Source organism: Hevea brasiliensis, chromosome 15 (genome assembly GCF_030052815.1).
Source record: "Hevea brasiliensis isolate MT/VB/25A 57/8 chromosome 15, ASM3005281v1, whole genome shotgun sequence".
Taxonomy (NCBI): Eukaryota; Viridiplantae; Streptophyta; class Magnoliopsida; order Malpighiales; family Euphorbiaceae; genus Hevea; species Hevea brasiliensis.
In genome coordinates this window covers 73892147-73907260 of record NC_079507.1, presented here as the reverse complement: position 1 = coordinate 73907260, position 15114 = coordinate 73892147, and the positions used below count along the sequence as shown (strand labels likewise).

The window sequence follows — 15114 nt, the reverse complement described above, 5'->3', positions numbered from 1 at the left end:
CTGACTTCTCCCTCCTGATCTGCCCCCAAATCCATGTCCCCCTTGTCCTCGCCTCTGGCCATCGAATCGATCACTGCCATGCCGAAGCACCCGGATACAACTGACGAGGAACATTCGCAACAGAACCCTGTGACCCCATCTGTGGCTAGCTGAACACGGGGCATTCCCTAGCAAAGTGACCTGGTTGGCCACACCTGAAGCATACTCCTGAACCCATCAAACAAGGTCCTGAATGTCCTCTTCCACACTGTGCACAAGGTGCCAAAGAGGATCCTGAACCAAACTCGAATCATGTACCGAATCGTGACCATCGCTGGATCTGCACTCAGTCCGAACCCTCGGGATTTGTGTCTAAAACCACTCCTCTTATTCCTGCTTCTTCCTCTGTAAGTAGTTTGGCCACCACTATCCGTAGTACCCATGTGGGGAACACCTGAAGAACCCTCTGCTCTGTTTTTCTTTGCTTTTCCGCTATCATCCACAGCATAGCTAATCTCTATCTGTCTGGCTCGATCAACCACCACATCAAAAGACTGATCCGACATCATGGCCAGGTTTGCATACCTCCTGTCAAGCCCCTTTAAGAACCTCTTCACCTTCATAGTTTCTGTAGCAACTGCTGTAGGGGCATACCTGCTCAACTCAAGAAATTCTGTAGCATATTCATCTACAGACCTGCCATCTGTCTTAAGGCCTCAAAGGCCCACTGCTTTTGATCCCTGAAGCTTTCTGGCACAAACCGATTGATGAACAGTTCCACAAACTGAGTCCACGACAAACCCTCCATCCGAGGTAATATGTAGTCATTCATCCATTGTCTAGGCATAGGCCCCATGACATGCTGCATACACTCTATTAGTCTTCTATCAGTCAACTGCAATTCTGTTCCTGCCTGTCTACAGGAATCCAAAAATCGATATGCATAGTCTGACACATCATAAGTACCAGGCACCAACTTCTTGAAATTTATGATATGTTTGTAAGGTTCTACTCTTGGTGCGGTGGACTGCTGCTGCTGTGGAGGGTGGACCATATACTGCGCCATCATATCGATGGTCCTCTGCAAACCAGCTAGAGTAGCTGCCATGGGGTCCATGGGACCCTGTGCCATGAAAGATTGATCCTGAACTGTTGGCAGCTGCTCTTCTACTTGAGCAGCTCTAGGCCTCCTACCCCGCCTCCTCGGGGCAGGCGCCTCATCCTGTGCTGACACCTCGTGGGGCACATCCGTTCAGTGTAGTGGCAGCTCTCCTGCTTCTACGCATTTTCCTGAAATTCAGCAGCATTAGCCCACAAAATTCAAAATTACTCATTACACAGCTCTATAGACTCATATTTACACACAATATATGAAGCAGAAACTAAAAGCAAAGATGACAATGCAAGACGAATGTGGACCCTATTTTCCGCATGTGACTCCTATTAGACTCTTTCCAACATTTTAGACAAGCATTCCCTAAGAATCTGGAGCCTAAGCTCTGATACCACATTTGTCACGACCCAACCTATGGGCCGGACCCAAGACTAGGACACAGGCCACCTAAAGCCCCCGAGGCCCGTAGTAAGCCTAACTATTCACTTAACCCAACTCTAAGGCCCATTTGGGCCCAATTTTAAGAAATCAACCGGACAGAGTCCGACCATAAAATGGACCTACCAACGGGGAGTTTATGACTCACCCGACCTGTAAACACAGTAAATACTCAATTGGGGAGCTCAGCTCACCCTCCACATACTCATCAGCATAAAAATAAATGAGAGCTCAGCTCCCTCATCCAATCCATCAAACATGCATAGAATATTAAGTTTACAGGTCCACAATAATAATTTAGTTTACAGACCCAAATCAAATAAACATTTCTAACACATGCGAAAATTCTAAGATTTAACAAGTTTATACAAACATTAATAATCAACCTGCGAGGAAGAAAGCATGTTAGCCTCAAAAATATCCTCCTGTGGCCTGGAAAAATATTGAATATGAGTGAGCGTTCGACTCAGAGAGTAAAATATCAATTTTAACCATAATCTCTATAACTATCTAAAACTAATGCACCCTGTGGAGTGAAATGCAACACCAGCAATAATTTCACATCATAACATCAAAAAGGTAATTTGGAGCACTCACACACCCAGTAACATCAATCATATTATATATGGGAGCTGATCCCCTATACAGCTCTCTTAATTCTAACTGTGCCAGCGAAGAACTCAGCTCGGACTTCCACTTAATAACCAAATCGGGGTCCCAGCGAAGAACTCAAGCCGTGTCTACCCCGAAGGATCGGGTCCCAGCGAAGATCTCAAGCCGTGTCTACTTGTCCTATCCATAGTCCACACCACATCACACGCACGCCAACGCACGCACACTGCTCCAAATTACCACAACAACATACATGACACTTTCACAGTTATGAATGCAACATAAATCGTGCCTAAAGTTTATCTACATAGATATATGCATATAAGTGATGCATGGGCATGCTCGAACATATAATAATAATGAAATTACAATTAAAATTAATATTTTACTCACAGATTTGACAACGGTCACTGTGGCGGCTGGGCGGAGGAAGAAGGCTGTCCCGGCTCACCTGACAATTACATTACAATTATTTAATACAAATGACTCAATACAATTCAAGAAAAGACCAAATACGTCCTAAGTCGTGCTGAAAATTCGGCAGAGTCTCCCCTATACCTAGGACCTACCCAACCTGCAAAAGGGCTCAAAACACACTTCTATATTGACAACCCATATATCCACAACTCAATCTCATCACACAGCCCCTCCTGGGCGCATCAAATCAATCATCCATCACAATATGTAAAATTTCAATTTAATCCTTATAATTGATTATTTTTGCAAAAACTACCCAAACAAGCTCTAAAAATTCTAAAACTTTGCCCCGCGGTCCTTAGCAATATTACTAGTCTATTGCAAAAAGAATCATAATTTTCTGAGCTACCACGAATATTTTATGGATTTTTAATCCTATTTAAGCACTAGAAAATTACGAAAAAGCAAGGTTCGGGTTTACCTTTGCCGATTCTGACTTCGGGGACGCGCTCGGGACGTCTGACAATGGGGGGGTAACTAAAACCTCCGTCCAATTCGGAGACTTTTCCGGTAACGGGTCTGTCTGGCCGGAAATTCACAGACCCGATCAACTGTCGAATTTCGGCGAATTGAGGATACCTACACGAAGCCCACAACACGGGGGTTAGTACATAAATTTTTCAGAATTTTCTAAGCTCATTTAATGCTCGAAAAGACACTGCGAAGTTCCGTGGGACCCACCGAAAAACAGTGTCGGAAAATTTTGAAATTTATATCCCCGAGAAGCTCTCGACGAGTGGAGCGCTCTGGTACTCTCGGTTTTCTCGTGGGATTCACGGTTTGCGAGAAATCTAGCCCGAAAGTCAAAATGGGCTAAAACTTCCCGGACAAAAATTGGACAAACCGCTCAATGGATTTCAGTGTTCTTGGTGTCTATGGAAAGCTCTCGACGAGTAGATGATTTTAGACACAAGACCCGGTCCAATTGGTGGCCAGATCGGCCGAATTTTGGCCGGGAAGCCGAGGAGTCGCGCGCGCGCTGCGCGTTGTTTTTGGGGCTGTTTTCCGGCGTTCTAGGCGGCGGCCGGCCGTGGGGGAGGGCTGAGGCGGCGCGCCGGTGAGGTGGGAAGGCAGGGGAGGTGGCGGTGCGGCAAGGGGAGGAGGGAGGAGAGAGAAAAGAGAGAGAGAATGGGAGGAGGTCGGGACGCGCGGAAGAAAAGAGAAGAAGAAAAAGGAGCCATTTCGGTTCGATCTGTCCAATCCGGTCCGGTTCAATTCGGCCAGTTCGATTCGAAATACAAAATTTTGAATTTTTACTCTGCCTTGGGATCGAAAACGAGGTCCAAAAATTCCGAAAAATTTCCAGAAAACTCAGAAAAATACGTAGACTCTAAATATATTTTTAGTTTTGCCATGTGGTCTTTAAATTAATTTTTAAAAATCATTAAAGTTTATATTTTCGGAAAATCGAATCCGATTTTTAAAATCCAAAAAATCTCAAAAAAATTTCTAAAATTTAAATAAAAATTAAAATACCAAAAATGCTCATAAAATAATAAAATTTAAAATTTTGGGGTGTTACAAAAAATATTTAATAAAAATAATTATTCAATTAATTAATATAAAAATAGTGATATTAAAACACTCTCCCTCTTATTAAAACACCCTCTTTGTTAGTGGCTTATATAGCTAATTTGCAACAAGAATTTAAATTTTACGAGTTATTAGATGAGTAGTTTAATAAGAGGGTGTTAAGTATTATCATTGAAACTACTCTGTTGGAAAAATTATTTTTTTAAATATATTAATTAAAAAAATATTAAAAATAATTTAAAATTAAATTTAATAAATTATAATTATAAAAATAATAAAATAATAAAATAATTTTTTTAATAATATTTAAAATAATATTTTTATCTAGAAAAATAATTTTAGACCTTCAAACTTAATATTAAATACGAAATAAGTGAATATATATCCCGTAATATAACAGGATTTAAACATAAATATAATTTTTAATTAGAAAATTATATAAAAATAATTGAACTAGAAACTGAACATAAACTATAAAATATTTGTGGTATCTGCCCGAGAACCACAAAAGCATCAACGATTTGTTTATATCTCCTGACGCGCAGAGATCATAAATTCACAATATCATATTTAGCTATGAAGCTGTATTATTTATAAGCCTTGTTTTTTTTTTTGAAGATTTTATATGCTATCAGTTTCAGGTTATTGAATTATTTATTAACAAGCCAAGGACGCAGCAAGTGAATCCTTGACCTTTATGGAGGCATGGATCATTCTTCTTACATTTGAGAAATAGCAAATTCCCTTGTAAGCATCTTATAGTTACGTGCTTTGATGATTTCAGCAGCTAAAAGGGTGGCAAGTTTTGTATTATTAAGGGAGAAAAGAAAATTATTGAAACTGAAAAGACACAGTGAACAGAGAGCCATAATTATAATTGAAGGAGATGAGAGAGGAAGCCGGAGATGAGACTTTGAATACAATTAGTGAACCTATTTTCTCCGTTGGCAAAAAATTAGGATAAACACTTAATTTTGTGTTTATCTATTCAAAACTCCACTTCATAAATTATAATATTTACATTTATATTTATTAAATATATTACTGACAAATAAAGGGATAAAATTGACATCAAACTAGCACCTAATCCTTGTTAAAGGATCTATCAAAGACCACAGGCGTTTTCTAATAATCACTTGTCTAGCTCGAAGCCATGTCATCCATACGAAAAAAATTATATCATGAAATTGATATTCATATAATATATAATTTAATTATAATTATTCATTATGATGGATCCTACGTGAATCCCACAATGATCAACGATTTTAATCAAATAACTGTATATACATTAATTGCACAAAATAAAAACTCCATTCGTATATAGCATTTTCATAAGATGAATAGTATTACTCAAAACTATATTCATTATATACTGCATGTGTAGTATCGCCATCTTTGTTACAAATATTTGCAGTCAAAGTTCAGTTCATATCCTACTACTGCTAATTTTAGTTTTTATTTCTCAAATTCTTTAGAGAAGGGTAATCAAGCTCATACGTATGGTATTTGTCCAAAGCTCTACCCTCAACCAACCTAAGAGAGCACAGCTATTCAACAACTCCCATTTTTAACATTATCAGGACTTCCCAAACATGATATCAAAATGGATACCTAGAAGAACTCACGATCAGGCAAAAGCAATGGGGCTAAAAGGGTCCATACGTAGAGTGCAGCAGTCACCCATTCGGTGCATATCCTAACCCAAACTGATGTCCATCCTGTGTCTATCAGGTCAGAGCTTTCAGATGAGTCAGTCCATCCTGAAAGAAGCATAGCTGAGTACATGCTGGCCAAGGCAAAAATCAGGTGGAAGAATGTATATGAATAACTGACAGGCTGCGCATCTTTTTCCTTCTTTTCTTTTCCTTCTTCCAACTGTTCTTCAAGAAGAGGTTTCTTTGCAGCTGCAACACAAGAATTAGCAAATTTAGAATAATTTAATATACAGAAACCTTATAACTGTAAAGCTTAATTTTCTTAATTTGGTGATGAATGCTAGCTTTAAAGATACAGGAACATATTCCTGTCAACTTGGTCAGAGTTATACTGCATTTGAATGGAAAGATCAAAAGCTTATTGCTTCTGCACCAGAATAAACTCCAACTTTTGAAGCGGTTGAAAGCCCAAAAAAAATGGCTCATTCCTGTGACTGCAATAAATTTCCAGCAACCAAATGCCGTGCATGACTGCTCACATACCACTAACGTTGGTAATCCATGGGGCAAGAAAAGAAACTACCCTGGAAAAACTTAGTAGCATATTCAAGTGCCAGGTTTTGGGCAATTGAGCAAAAATTACAGGCAATACCAGGTAAGATAAACGAGTATATATATCAAAGACCTTTAAGACCTTACTGTCACAACTTTCCTTCGTTAGAAAACATGAAAAAAGAATTTGATAGTCAGCATATAAAAATAATGGTGACAACTGATAGACTGCCTAGTTTTTTGGCTGAGGACTACACCTGACTTCCATTTAATACTGTTCAAAGGATGAAAACAAGTTGTTTTCGTCCCCCATCATAATACATAGAAAAGAAAAATGATCTAGGATTTTGTTTCTTCACAATTATGAAGATCAGCCGACCCCAAATTTTTGGGATAAAGGCTTAGTTGAGTTGAGTTGAGTTGTACAATTATGAAGATCACCTGATGACTTAGGTGAGGATGGTGGTGATAGAAATGTTGTCGAAGACCCAGCACGAACAGCAGAGTATAGGACTGAGAGAACAGTTGTAAGCATCCCAAGCACAAGTGTGCTAGTGGAGACTGCTTTTGTTTTGTTGTGAAGACCATTGCATGCATAGTCATGTGGTTCACTGGAGAGACCCGTGTAGCAAACATAAGCACAATACACTGATATCACTGAAGCAGGTAAGAGGCTTCCATTAACCTATTCAAAATTAGCATTCACAATCACACAGTAAGTTATGAATTAAATAGTTATCTCCACAAGATCACACTATTACTTTTATAAGTTATGTTCACAAGATCACACTACTATTTGTATGCTTTATGGGGCAGCAATAAATAAAAGAATAAAATCTCATCCTTACCGTGGGATGTAATGCTATTATGCCAAAAGCAAATGCAAGAATCATGGTCATGACAATGAAGAAGACATTGAGGCCGCAGTCATGGCCAGATGGGTTGAACCATATAAACAAAATGCCAGAAAATGTGAATGCTGCAAGGTAGCACACAACTGATATGACAAGTAAAGCAACATACCTAAAAAACAAGTGATCCAAAGGTTAGAAATCAAATAATAGTTATAAAAGAGAAGCTTATGAGACATATAAACTTGAGCCAACCATTTCTGTTCATCTTTCTCAACCCATGCATCATTCCATGAGTGTGTAAAGTCTAGCAATATAATCACTTGAACCAACAAAAATAGCCCTGCCCCAAATTTTGATACAGTTCCTGCAAGTAATTTTTTGCTTGCATAGGTCAATTATGATATTTGGCATCAAATATCAGGAAAAGATCTGAGTACAAGTCAATACAAAATTGGTCTCAACAATGTCAACATAATGGGCCAAGAGAAATATCATCAAAGAAAAAAAGGGAAATAAAGGAATAAAAGATTATCTAAAGTTTCTAAGACAATGCTTGTTTCCCTTGCTCTCACGCAAATATGATCAGATATAATCTATGAAGGATCCCTAAGGGGCCTGCAAAAGTGGTGGATGGGTCCTGGAAACCCAACATGTTCCCAATGTAAGTTGCACACGCCAAAAGATTAGCTCTTCAACAATAGAACAATCAGGTTCCAAAAGAAAACATAAAATTTGCCAGTTAAACTAAGTCATTTAGATAAAAATTCTTGTTCAACTTTGATATTCTTTAGCCATTTACTGCAACTCATTCAGATTTTTAATAAAATTGGCAAAAATGGCCCAAAAAACATATAGTATCCTTATTTAAGCGTACAGTTATGTCAATTAACGATCACAGATTCCTCAACTAGGACTGGATAAGCAGCTAGATACAACAATTGCTCTAATTTATATTCCAGGAACTTAACTGACCATAGATGGAGATGATGACATTGGGCATGAAAAACATGAGGACAACAAGCAAAAGCCAGATCACCATCTTTGCAATCCATCCACCATGGTGCCATGAGTCGCGTCTATCATTTTGGTCTTTCACGCCAATCATTATTAGAGCAAATATTGCAAAAAACAAGAAACACCCCAAGCTCACACGAAGTACTGCCTGTATTTGATACCACTCCTTTGAGTGAGTATCAGAAGATTTTATCCCTGCAAGCATATATGAGATGGGATTTTTCAAACTGAACAACAAGTCTCATTTCAATAATTCCACACTAGCAAATATTTGATAAATTATAAGCTGATCTACGTTAATGAAACTACAAATTGATTAAATATCCATCTTGACAATGTCAATTGCCAAATCTATTTACTATAATCCAGCAATCATAATTGCTAAACTAAATTGCAGAATATTGATCAACTTTTTTGAATTACAATCAAACTTCAACTAGAATCAATTTGAAGTGCATGATCCAATGACTTAGGCATCTAGTTGACACCAACCACAAAATTTGAAAAACATGAAAATTACTAAAAGTACAGTAACACAATGATTCGAGGAAAAAACAGGCAAGTTCCAAAGGTTTCCAAAAATGAATAAAGGACTGGGAAGAACAATGAAATGCAACACCTTTACTAATTATAGCTAAAAAACCAAATTAAGAACGTCTTGACACATCTTAGTAAAATTAAACGAACTTGTATCTTCAACAATTACGAATTATCACAATTTTCAGACATTTGATGCAACAAGCATGATATGATGTGGAATGTTGAGAATGAATAAAGGAAACAGGTCGTTGCAAGGTCGCGTGTGAAGAAGAGCGTGGGATGAATTAGCAGTTACAAGGTGTCATTGGAGCTGTTATGATGTTGCTACGCAAGCGTGTATCTAGGAAGAATTAGTTGTTTGTTAAGCCACTTGTCCAAGGGTGGTTATTGTACTATAATAGCTGCAATTCTTCTGTTGTAAATCTTCTTGATTCTGATGTGAATGAATACGATCCCTTTCTGATTCTTCTTCTATGGCTTCTTTCCTTTCTTTCTAAATTTCTCTCTTGCATTCTTCTTCTCATTCTTCTTGGACTTCTCTAATTCTTCTCTAGATCATATTAATTGGTATCAGAGCATCGAATCCTAGTTATGGCGGAAGGAACTCGATCACAGAATTTGAGGAAGGAAATATCTGCTTTAGTGTTGGAATCTGTGCACCGTCAGGAGGCTCGATTGCAAGATGTGGTTAATGAGCTGAAATCTTTAATTGCTGGATTGATTATGTAGCATGCGGAAGTGATGAGTAACAGGAACAGAGCAAGTACTTCGCAGGAGAAAGATTCTGGCCCTAATGTGAATTTTAATGCGAATCCTTAGGGAAGTAATACTAAGCTTGAATTCCCTTGCTTTAGTGGTGAAGGGTTGGAAAGTTGGTTACTAAGGAGTGAATATTTCTTCGAAGCGGGAAGAATTGCTCCAGAAAATAGGGTAAAAAGGTTGCCGCCTTGCATTTGGAGGGGAAGGCTATCAAATGGCATCAGGGATTTGTTAAGTTGCGTGGTAATGATGCATATGTGAGTTGGGAAGAGTATGCCAGGGCTTTGGGTGCAAGATTTGGTAGTCATGCGTTTGATGATTCACTGGCAGAATTGAGGAATCTGAGGCAAACAGAGTCATTGCAAGAATATCTTGACGCCTTTGACGAATTGTACCCAAAGGCAGGTATAACAGAAGAGCAAGCTTTGTCTTTTTTCCTTTCGAGAATGTGTGATGAATTGCAAATGCCCATAAATATGTTTAAGCCCAAAACACTTTCGGAAGCCTATTCTTTAGCTAGGTTACAAGAAATTACTGTTGCTTCTATACTACAAAAGCCTAAAACTGTAACCAAATTACCTACAACCACTACTAATTCTGCCAATTCCAATTTTCATAAGCCAACATTCTCTGCCATAATACAAAATTCTAGCTCCAATAAACCCAGTATAGTTCACAAAGACCAATCTGGTTTACTGCATACACCCAACATACCCTGACTACCCATGACTCCAAGATTCCCTAGTACTTTAATTGGCAAAGATATAGACGAAAAGAGGTCTAAGAACCTTTGTTATTGGTGTGATGAGAAATATACACCTGGGCATAAATGCAAAAAAAGGCAAGTTTATGTGTTGCAACTGATAGAAGTAATTGATAAGTAGGAATTGGAGGCAGCATTAGATGGAAATGAAGGTGTGGAAGGTACAGTACAAGAAGGGTAGCTTTCTTTAAATCCAATGTGGGGTTCTGGTGGAAATCAAACAATGATGTTGAAAGGGAATCATGGTAAGAGGAGGTTACACATATTCATAGATACAGGAAGTACCCATAATTTCCTTAGGGAGAGTTTGGTGAAGCAATTACGGTGCGCTATTACTAAAGTTTCTAGTATTTGGGTGGAGATAGCAAATGGGAATGAGTTGAAATGTGAAGTAGTGTGCAAGGATTTCCAGTGGACTATGCAGAACCAAAAGTTTGCAGCTGATGTTTATATATTACCATTGGAAAGTTATGATCTTATTTTGGGAATTCAATGGTTAAGGGCACTTAGTGATATCAAGTGGAATTTTTTTGAACTAACCATGGACTTTAAATTGCAGGGATCAAACCATTCTTTGAAACGAGAGCATTTTCTTATGTCTAATGAAAGTCTTCATGCTTTTCGTGTGCATCATTTTAATTGGCCTTTCTTACAACAGGAGGAAAAGGGGGCGTGTTTTTCTCAATTGTATAATGTTTAGGTTCCACAATACAAGTGGAAAGAGTTATCAGACTTGTTGCAGCAATATTCTGATATTTTTCAAGAACCCCAGGGCCTTCCGCCACAAAGGTCACATGATCACAGGATATTACTTAAGCCAGGATCACAACAAGTCAATAGTAAACCTCATTGATATGCTTTTGAACACAAATCTGCTATAGAAAAGATGATTAGAGATATGTTGAATTCTAGGGTCATTCAGAACAATAATAGCCCTCATGCAAGTCCTGTAGTATTGGTAAAAAAGAAGGACAATAGTTGGAGAATGTGTATTGATTACAGAAGCTTGAATAATATTACAATTAAAGATAAGTTCCCTATACCCTTGATAGAAGAGTTGTTGGAGGAGTTGGGGCATGCTGTTATCTTTTCGAAAATTGACTTAAGGTCAGGGTACTGGCAAGTGAGGATGCACTTAGATGATGTTCATAAGACTGCCTTTAGAACTCATGAGGGGCATTATAAGTTCTTAGTCATGCCATTTGGTTTGACTAATGCTCCAACAACTTTTCAGTCTTTAATGAACTCAATTTTTAAGCCATTTCTTAGAAAATTTATTTTAGTTTTCTTTGATGACATATTGATATATGGTAAGTCAGTTGAAGAACATTTACAGCACTTGCAACTTGTCTTGCAAACCATGAGAGATCATCAATTGTATGCCAAACTTAGCAAATGTTAGTTTGGTGAGGATCATGTGGAGTACTTGGGCCATGTTATAGCAGTTGAAGGGGTTTATACAGATCCCAGGAAAGTTCAAGCAGTTAGGGATTGGCCTATACCTCAAACTATTAAACAACTCAAGAGTTTTCTTGGTCTTACAGGCTATTACCGAAGGTTTGTAGTAGGGTATGGAAGAGTAGCCAAGCCACTTACTTACTTAAGAAAAATGCTTTTCAATGGAATAAAATGGCTCAGGAAGCATTTCCTCAGTTGAAGTATTTGATGTGTAATGCTCCTGTTTTATCATTGCCAGATTTTTCCAAGCAATTTGTGGTGGAGACAGATACTTCTGGTGAAGGCATTGGAACTGTTTTAATGCAGGATGGGCACCCTTTGGCTTACATAAGTAAGGCTTTATCTCTTAAAAACCAAGCTCTTTCTACTTATGAAAAAGAGTTACTAGCAATCCTATTTGCCGTTAAATACTGGTCACATTATTTGGCTCACAGGCATTTTGTGATTAAAACTGATCATAAAAGCTTGAAATTTCTACTTGAGCAAAAGCTTAACACATTTGCTCAGCATGTACGGCTCACTAAATTACAGCCTTTTGATTATGAGATTCAATATAAAAAAGGCCAAGATAATAGTGTAGCTGATGCATTATCCAGAGTTCCATTCACTGGGCTATTCGCTATTATAGCACATGTTATACCATATCAATTAATGGCAGCAATACAAGAGGCTTGGCAAACTGATTCCATTATACAGCAACTTATTGCAGAGTTACAAGTTGACAACAGGTCTCACTCTAAGTATACATGGGCTAATAATCAGTTGAGAAGAGAAGGGAAGTTAGTAGTGGGCAATAGTGATGCTTTGAAAACTAAATTACTACAACTTTACCATGACTAGGCTTTGGGTGGGCATTCTGGTGTCTCTGTTACTAGTAGAAGATTGGCTTCTGTTGTTTATTGGAGGGGTTAATGGAAAGATGTGAGGAATTATGTTAGAACTTGTGTAGTTTGTCAGCAAAATAAGTACGAAACTATTGCTGTTCCAAGTTCCTTGCAGCCTTTACCTCTTCCACAGGGTCTTTTCACAGATATTACTATGGATTTCATTGAGGGACTTCCTAAGTCTCAAGGAAGAACTGTTATTATGGTGGTGGTTGATAGGCTCATTAAGTATGGCCATTTCATCGTTCTCGTTCATCCATTTACTGCAAAAACTGTGGCACAAGCTTTGTTGGACAATGTGTTTAAATTACATGAATTGCCCAATTCAATTGTTTCTGACAGAGACACTGTTTTCACTAGCCTATTTTGGCAAGAGTTCTTTAAGTTACAAGGAGTTGCATTGCATATGTCTACAGCATATCATCCTCAAACAGACGGCCAATCTGAGGTTGTAAATAGGTGCCTCGAGACTTATCTTCGACGTATGGCGGGTCATCTCCCTCATACTTGGTACCAGTGGCTTTCTCTAGCTGAGTTCTGGTATAATTCTTCTCACCATTCCACTATTCAACAGTCACCATTTCAAGCACTTTATGGTGTACTTCCACCGATTCACCTTCCTTATTTACCTGGTGAGTCAAATGTGGAGGCTGTGGATATATTCATGAGGGATAGAGAGTCTACAATTGCCTTGCTTAAGTATCATTTGGATTGGGCTTCTACTCGAATGAAGCACTATGCTGATAGGCATCCTACAGAGAGAGTACCAAATTGGTGACATGGTGTATCTTAAACTCAAGCCTTTTCTGCAATTGTCCATGTCTAGATCTCATTCCAAGCTCATGCTAGATATTATGGCCCTTACAAAATAATTGACCGCATTGGTCCAGTAGCCTATAAACTGCAATTGCCACCTGATGCTCGAATTCATGATGTTTTCCATGTTTCTCTACTGAGACCATCTTATGCAGATGTGGTGGTTTCCTCTAATTTACCTCCTGATTCCTCTTTAGCTAGTCCTTACCCACAAGCCATCTTGGATAGAAGGACAGTTAAAAGAGTGAATGTAGCTGCCACTCAGTGGTTGATTCACTGGGCCAATTCTTCACCAGCAGATGGCACTTGGGAATATGCAGATGGTGTCCAACTTCGTTTTCCTGATTTCTGTCCTTGAGGACAAGGACATTTTGAAGGGAAGGGTATTGATATGATGTGGAATGTCGAGAATGAATAAAGGAAACGGGGCGTTGCAGGATCGCGTGTGAAGAAGAGCATGGGATGAATTAGCAGTTACAAGGTGTCATTGGAGCTGTTATGAAGTTGTTACGCAAGCGTGTATCTAGGAAGAATTAGTTGTTTGTTAAGCCACTTGTACAAGGGTGGTTATTGTACTATAATAGCTGCAATTCTTCTGTTGTAAATCTTCTTGATTCTGATGTGAATGAATACGATCCCTTTCTGATTCTTCTTCTATGGCTTCTTTCCTTTCTTTCTGAATTTCTCTCTTGCATTCTTCTTCTCATTATTCTTGGACTTCTCTAATTCTTCTCTAGATCATATTAAAGCATCCAGTACGATCATACCCAAATAAAAATGTGTGTGTGTGTATATATATATATATATATATATATATATATATTGAACAATTATGCCAATTTATTAACCATTTAAACTAAACACGTGAATCGATTCACTATCTTCTAAATTACCCAAACCTACAAGCATTTAAGACTACAATAATCAAAATTTGTCGCAGAAAATATCAAATTGGGATAGAAAATAAAGATGGTAATAAGGAATGGGACTCACAAGGGAGTTTCTCCAAGAGCGGAGCAGCAACTTCTCTGAGAATCCAAGAAACGATCAGAGACAGACCAAAGAGACCACAGTAAGCAAGTCTAGCGGATTTCTTGGATATACCAGAGGCCACTGATGTGCAGAGGCCGCAGGTCATAGTAGCACAGCACGAAGCGAAGCACGCCAGGCACGACATCTCTCTCAACCCAATGGAAGAACCTAGTAACCAGCTATGGCATAAGGCAAGCTAGACCCAAGACTGGTAGCTGAGGAAATCTTCTCGTGCGCATTTGCGTGCGTAATTTGAAATTTTCGTGATTTGGGATTTGGTAGATATTTTCAATTTGGGCTCCAAATGATTTGATTATACCTTTTTGTTCCCCTCAGTAACTTGCAATTGCAAGTTAACCCACTCCGAAGACCCAGGCCCCAGCTGGCGTTATTAACAAGCCCATTATGACATACTGTTGATTCGGGTTTTTAAGAATATGAGGCTTGGCAAAAGAATGTGGCCGAGCAGTGAGCATTCGATTCAAATCGAATTAAATTATTAAAATTAAATTATTATATTTTAGAATTGAATTGAATTTAAATAAATGAAAAATTAAATTAAATTGAATTGTATTATTTTGGTTCGATTTGATTCAAATTGATCGATTTTAAATTTTACTTATTTTTAATT

The 15114-nt window shown here is 38.2% G+C and overlaps 1 protein-coding gene across 1 annotated transcript; it reads right to left on the bottom strand.

The window, feature by feature from the left end:
• Positions 1-5502: 5502 nt before the first annotated feature.
• Positions 5503-14757, bottom strand: LOC110670927 (uncharacterized). Its single transcript, XM_021833246.2, has 6 exons — positions 14445-14757; positions 8190-8426; positions 7470-7581; positions 7212-7386; positions 6805-7048; positions 5503-6060 (listed from the first exon to the last, which is right to left on the bottom strand). Exons 1-6 carry the CDS (start codon positions 14626-14628, stop codon positions 5768-5770), a joined length of 1245 nt encoding a protein of 414 aa, XP_021688938.2. The 5' UTR covers positions 14629-14757; the 3' UTR covers positions 5503-5767.
• Between the last annotated feature and the right edge of the window lie 357 nt (positions 14758-15114).

Coding starts and splice junctions, on each gene's coding strand:
- LOC110670927 (XM_021833246.2), bottom strand. CDS start 14,628: ATGTCGTGCCTGGCGTGCTTCGCTTCGTGCTGTGCTACTATGACCTGC. Junction 8,427..14,444: donor GCTCTTGGAGAAACTCCCTT/GTGAGTCCCATT, acceptor ATATGCTTGCAG/GGATAAAATCTTCTGATACT. Junction 7,582..8,189: donor TGTCATCATCTCCATCTATG/GTCAGTTAAGTT, acceptor AATTACTTGCAG/GAACTGTATCAAAATTTGGG.